Raw genomic sequence first — 6668 nt, 5'->3', positions numbered from 1 at the left:
ACTCACCTATATGATTTCTCTCCCTGTAGTTCTGCCTTTTCCAGAACACCATCTAAAGCCATCTAAGGGAAATCACACATTATCGCAGCACTGTCTTTGGGTCCGGCTTCTTTCTCTTGGCTGGTGCTTTTGAGGTTCACCCTTGGCAGTTATGTGTATCAAGTGTGTTCCTTGTTGTTGCTGGGTGGTGTTCTGCAGTGTGTGTATTAATTCGCCACCAGTTGATGGGTACTTGTACTGTACTGCTTCCCACGTTTGGTTATTAAAAATAAAGCTACTGTAGGGAATTCCCTAGCTGTCCAGTGGTTAGGACTGTGTGCTTTCACTGCCAAGGGCGCAGACTCAATCCCTGGTTGAGGAACTAAAATCCTACAAGTTGCAGGGCATGGCCCCAAACAATAAATAAAGCTACTATAAACCTTAGTAGCTACGGTGCAAACCTATCATAGGCAGATTAGTGACTTGGTATTAAAACACTCCTGAAAGCGTTTATTCTTTTGATTTTAGGAGAGAACAAAGTATTTGAGGATTTCCCCCTTGGATTTAATGAGAATACAATGATTGTATTCAGCTATAGATACATCCCTGTTTTGTTTTAAATTTTCTTAAACGTGTACGTGTGCCTGTGATAACTCAGTCATATTTTTGTGAATCTGTCATTGCTTCAATTTTGTGACCATTTATGAAACCTTAGATTACACAGAAGAAATTCAGGACTACGATACTGAAGATATTTAATAAGCCCCTTAGGTTTTTCTCAAAGTTCTATAATACTTACCAGGTTGTCTGCATACATGTGCATATTGTAAAACGTCACCATGAAGCAGTTGATGTATCGCTAGAGGTGTTGATGGGGTATATCCTCTGGGTAATGAGGAAGCAGAAAGGTTCAAAACATAGTCCCTTTTCCTTTTGGATTAACACTTAAATGCTTTTTGGGTCTTGACTTAGTGGGTCTTGACTTCTGGTCGTATGATATCATTAAACAAAGCATAGTGTTGTACCCAGTACCCACAGTTGTATTCCCCTTCTCTGCACACCCTCCTCTCTGTTTTAGGTTGTGACCTTTCATTCCCTGGCAATAAATTGGTCTCTGGAGATCACTGTAAAATTACAGTGGATGAAAAATCTGGTCAGGTATCACTGGAAGATACCAGGTAAGCTCTTTCTGAACTTCGTTCCTGTTTCCTCATAGCTTCAGGAAGCCGACTTTAGCCAGTGATTGCAGAGAAGAGACAAAGGCCCACTTTCTATAGCTCAGAAGTCTGCTAGGGTCTCTGGGTATTGGGAGATATATTTTCGGGCTTCTAGGATGGGCTACTTAGTGACACTGGTGCTAGTGACAATTCTTGAATGTTTTCAGATTAAAGCAAAAATGTCTCAGAAGTAAGACTTAAAAGGCAGTGATACATTTTGGGCTTTTACAAACATATGCAAGTTAGGCTTCCCCAAATCAAGAAGTTTGCCTTTCTATTTTACTATTACACCACATAAGTAGTGTGTGAAAGTGAAAAGCTTTCCAAATTGCACTCACCCACTAAAAATATATACATATTTATTTTGTATTAATAGGATTATACTATTATACTGTTGTTGTAATAACCAAAGGCTCAGTGGCTGAAAACAACAGCAATCTGGGATATTATAGGCCTGGGGGCCCAAAGTCCAACTCAGGTCTCATTGGTGTCAGCTCTTTCTGGAGGCTCTAGAGGAGAATCAGCTGTCTTCTGTCCCAGCTTCCAGAAGCCACTGCCTCCCTTGGCCGAGGTGGCTGGAGGGGCAGGGGTGTTCCACGCAGAAGAAACAGCAGCTGCAGAGGTCCAGAGTGCCAGCAGGAAGACCCTGATGTCCACACTAGAGAGACCGGACTTTAGTCTGAGAACAGTAAGGAGTCACTAAGGGTTTAAGCACCCCTTGGAGAAGGAAATGGCAACCCACTCCAGTATTCTTGCCTGGAAAATCCCATGGATGGAGGAGCCTGTAGGCTACAGTCCATGGGGTCGCAGAGTCGGACACGACTGAGTGACTTCACTTTCACTTTTTAAGCAGAAAAGTGAAATCAGACTTTTGGGTTAGAAAGAGCTTGAGGATGGATCTTGAGCCTGGCAGCAGAGCCGCGGCTGTGTGAGACAGCTTTGCTGGTCTCTGTAAGTGGGCTTTTACTGGGAAGGCAGCCCAGCCTTCCAGGGACCTGCTGCCAGCTGCTGAGGACTCGAAACAAGAGATGGTATGACAACACTGCCTGCACTATTTACTGTCTGGCCCTATACAGAAATCTAGAGTAGTGGAAGCCTGCTCAGAGGCCAGGCTAGAGCCTCTTCCTCACTGGGAGTCGTAAGAGTGCAGCCAAGGAGTTAGGGCCGGGGCAGACCAAGTGCCCAAAATTGGCTAAGGGGGAGGAGGTTGCTCAGGTGCGCTCCTCCCCTTGGTTGCAGTCTAGTCTCTGTCCACTCAGGAGGACCTCCTCAGGGAGGCGCCTCCTGTCCCATCTGACTCAGGCTTCTGTCTCTCCCAGTAGTATCCGCTGCCCTCCCATCCAGCAGTGTGGTCCCTGATTTTCTTTTTTAATATTTATTCGCTTATTTTAGGCTCTGCTGGGTCTTCGTTGCTGTACCAGGCTTCCTCTAGTTGTGGCAAGCGCGGGCTACTCTTCCTTACTGTGCATGGCCTTCTCATTGCAGTGGCTTCTTTTGTTGTGGAGCATGAGGCTTCTGCACTTCTATAGTTGCAGCACACAGACTCTAGAGACCAGGCTCAGCAGCTGTGGTGCACAGGCTTAGTTGCCCCATGGCATGCAGAATCTTCCCGGACCAGGGATACAGCCTGTGTCCCCTGCATTCGCAGGCGGACTCTGAACCACTAGACCACCAGGGAAGCCAAAAGGGGGCCCAAAGTCCAACTCAGGTCTCATTGGCATCAGCTCTTTCTGGAGGCTCTAGAGGAGAAGCAGCTGTCTTCTGTCCCAGCTTCCAGAAGCCACTGCCTCCCTTGGCCGAGGTGGCTGGAGGGGCAGGGGTGTTCCATGCAGAAGGAACAGCAACTGCAGAGGTCCAGAAGCGCCAGCAGGAAGACCCCGATGTCCATGCTGGAGAGACCAGACTTTAGACTGAGAACAGTAGGGAGTCACTAAGGGGTTTAAGCACCTGATTGACTGGTCCCTGATTAACTGGAGTGGCATCCCAAGCACAGGAATCACACTGTCTTCCTGTCATCGGTAGTTGTGTGTTGATTTGCTTCTGCCCAGAGCCTGTCTCAGGGCTTCCCAGGTGGCACTAGTGGTAAAGAACCTGCCTGCCAATGCAAGAGACGTAAGAGATGTGAGTGATCCCTGGGTCATGAAGATCCCCTGGAGGAAGGCATGGCAACTCCAGTATTCTTGCCTGGGAAATCCCATGGACAGAGGAGCCTGGGAGGCTTCAGTCCACGGGGTTGTACAGAGTCAGACGCAACTGAAGCAACTTAGCACGCAGAGCTTGTCTCATGGGGGCCGTTGGTGCTCATGTGACGAATGAACTGAGAGGGGCTAAGGCTGCTGGAGGGAGGGGTAGGTCTGTGGACAGAGTCTGGTGCAGAAGAGAAGCTGGAAGTCAAAGCACATGCTGCTGGTGGATTCCAGGGCTTCACCAGGAGGAGAACATGAGTTTGGAACAATGAAGATGTTCAAACACTTGACAACATCATTTGGCTGTGAGTGACAGCACAACAGGCAAGGATTTCCTTAAGAGAATTGTAAGGTGGCACAAATGTTTATATCATTCCTATGAGTATTTATCATTTTCAAGGTGATAGGGGCTTCTCTGTTAGTCCAGTGATTAAGACTTCACACTTCCAGTGCCGGGGATGTCAGTTCAGTCCCTGGTTGGGGAATGAGATCCCATGTTCTGTGTGCCCTTTAAATTAAAAAAAAAAAAAATTGAACTGCTTTTCTACTGATTGTAGAAAAGGAGCTTTTAACTCCAAGTTATTTTAAGTAAGATAAATTCCATTTTGTTGCCCCTACAGTGCCAATGGAACTGTCATTAACAAGCTGAAGGTTGTTAAGAAGCAAACTTGCCCTTTACAGACTGGGGATGTCATCTACTTGGTGTACAGGAAGAATGAGCCAGAACACAGTAAGACAGGGGTTTTCTGGGCTGGACCCACAGGTGAGGTGTGGCAGGGGGCCCTGAAACAGCTGGAAAGCATTGTGGGAAGAGGCTTATTGAAGCCAGTATTTCCTGAAGGAATGTTAGCTTACCTGCATCCGTTTTGTGTTTATGTAGATTCTTGGTGTGGGTAGTGTCTGTTGAAGAATGGGAATGTTGGCCTCGCAGTCTGAGCCCCAGCCATTCTTCAGAAATGCCACCGTGGTCATGAGCCACAGGTCTCAAAATGGTAGCCAAGGAGAAGTGAGTGAATGGGGAGGGATAAGCTGACAGAAAAAGACTCCTAAATTGAGAACAAGACTTAGAATGGGGGCTGGAGGCCACAGATGGCTCTGCTCTGGGACACTTGACAGTGGACAGCAGAGGTCAGACAGGATTCCACTGGAGCTTGTCCCAATCTGAGCATCCACGTTTGTGTTTGTGGAAGAAGAATGATGCAGGACAGAATTAGGGGAGTCCTTCAAATGGTGCCCCCAAAATAGGAAGAAGGGGGCGGGTGTTCCCTAGGTTGTCCTCAGCATAGTCAAAGCCACCCCTGGCCACACAGAAGGATCTCGTGTCCGCTTCTGGTGGTTTGAAATACGCGAGGCATAGACTCCTCCCTCCTTGTTGCTCTGCTTCCCTTAGTCAGCCTCTTCATGCCAGATGAGTTTCCTGAGGCTTATTTATTTTGGCTTTGGTTCAGTTGTTTTGGATCACTTGCTTTAAATTCCCTTAAACTGGCAGCTGTGGTTACTAGCTGATACGTCAAAATAGTCGACAAGGACAAAGTGGCTGTGAGGTAATGGGAGGGAACAGAAGAGAAATGTGAGTTCCCACCTGGCACGTGACTGACAGTGCTCTGATTTGGTTAATTCCTTTCAGACGTGGCATACCTCTACGAATCTCTAAATGAAAAGCAAGGTGTAACACAAGACTCCTTTGGTAAGTGGGATTTTCCAAGAGGAGTGGGTGTGTGTAAAGTGGGTCTGTGTGTTGACTGTCTCCGTCAACAGGAATAGCTTGCCTGAGGCGGTGGTGCCCATCTGTGCCCTGACTGTATTTTCCTCCTGCTCCTTCTGTGTTCACAGAAGCTAATAAAGAAAATGTGTTCCACGTGACCAAAGATACCTCAGGTGCAGGGCAAGGTGACGATCCTCAGGATCCCCAGGTCCTGCTGTCGTCGCCCGCCACTCAGGTGTGCTTTGAGGAACCACAGCCATCGACGTCCACATCGGACCTCTTCCCCACGGCCTCTACCTCTTCCATGGAGCCCACCTCCTCAGGCCGAGGGCCTCCCTCCAGCTCCAGTGAGAATGGGGGTCTCGGGGCGGTAGCTACAGTGCTTTCTATTCACTCTTCCTGCCCTGTGTTGTTACGGGGACAGACAAGCACTGAGGAGTTCAGTGGTGGCGTCAGGCATCAGGCTGTCAGTAGTAAGGTTTCTGTAGCAGTTGCTGTCTTGTTCCATCCTCAAGAGAAAGCCTGGGGATAGGGGACTATAGCAGTGTGGTATTTTTTACAGGTTATATAATTCATATACTGTAAAAATCACATAGAATGAACGCTTCCAGTTTTCTGGGTTTTTTAACGGCATCTTGCATCCCCTGTGCCTAGTTTGAATTAGTGACACTTCAATCTGCTGTCTCTTCTTCTGAGGTGGGTGAATCAGACTTTCTTGTTTGTCCCTCTCACAGGCTCCAGAGGTACAGACATCTCTCCAAAGGGGTGTGGTCCATCTGTGACAAGTGATGAAATCTCCAGCTTCCCTTTAACTCTCCCAGACAGAGAGGGGGCTTCCTTTTCTCTGTCGGAACCCCAGGATCAGGAGGATTTGGAGCCTGTTAAGAAGAGAGTAAAAGCAGGTCAGAATCTCAAGGTTTCATGTAACCTCAGGGCCCCAGCAGGACCATCCAACCTGTACCTGTTGGGGCCCCACCGTCTGCCAAAGCCTGAGGATGCTGTCTTAGGCTGACAGCAGATGGCAGCCTGGGCCCTTTCTTTACTGTTTGTACCATTGGGATTGAACTGTGTTTACTGCCAGGATATGTTATCAGTCTGCAAACTGCATTCTTTTTTTTTTTTTTTTTTTGGCTATGCTGGGTCTTCATTGCTGCACAAGTTTTTCTCTAGTTACAGCAAACAGGGCTACTCTCTGGTGACACGTGTGCGCTTCTCACTGTCGTGGCTTCTCGTTGCAGAGCTCGGGCTCTGGGGCTTGCAGGCTTCAATTGTTGTGGCTCTGAGGCTCCAGAGCACAGGCTCAGTAGTTGTGGTGCACGGGTTTAGTTGTGGTATGAGGGGTCTTCCCAGATCAGGGATCAAACCCATGTCTCCTGCATTAGCTGCTGCTGCTGCTGCTGCTAAGTCACTTCAGTCGTGTCTGACTCTGTGCGACCCCATAGACAGCAGCCCACCAGGCTCCCCTGTCCCTGGGATTCTCCAGGCAAGAATACTGGAGTGGGTTGCCATTTCCTTCTCCAGTGCATGAAGGTGAAAAGTGAAAGTGAAGTCGCTCAGTCGTGTCTGACTCTTAGCGACCCC

At 48.1% G+C, this 6668-nt stretch overlaps 1 protein-coding gene across 1 annotated transcript in view; it reads left to right on the top strand.

Moving 5' to 3' along the window:
• CHFR (checkpoint with forkhead and ring finger domains, E3 ubiquitin protein ligase) overlaps nt 1-6668 on the top strand; it is a 26414-nt gene that overhangs the window by 3944 nt on the left and 15802 nt on the right. The window contains exons 2-6 of the mRNA XM_010852461.1: nt 1058-1157; nt 4003-4112; nt 5010-5069; nt 5216-5434; nt 5822-5989. Coding sequence (XP_010850763.1) covers nt 1058-1157; nt 4003-4112; nt 5010-5069; nt 5216-5434; nt 5822-5989 — 657 coding nt within the window. The remainder of the gene's footprint in view (nt 1-1057; nt 1158-4002; nt 4113-5009; nt 5070-5215; nt 5435-5821; nt 5990-6668) is intronic.

The sequence above is a fragment of the Bison bison genome, unplaced genomic scaffold (genome assembly GCF_000754665.1).
Source record: "Bison bison bison isolate TAMUID 2011002044 unplaced genomic scaffold, Bison_UMD1.0 scf7180017864312, whole genome shotgun sequence".
NCBI classification, from domain to species: Eukaryota; Metazoa; Chordata; class Mammalia; order Artiodactyla; family Bovidae; genus Bison; species Bison bison.
Note: the sequence above shows the minus strand (reverse complement) of the source record. Positions and strands in the feature narration are given on the sequence as shown.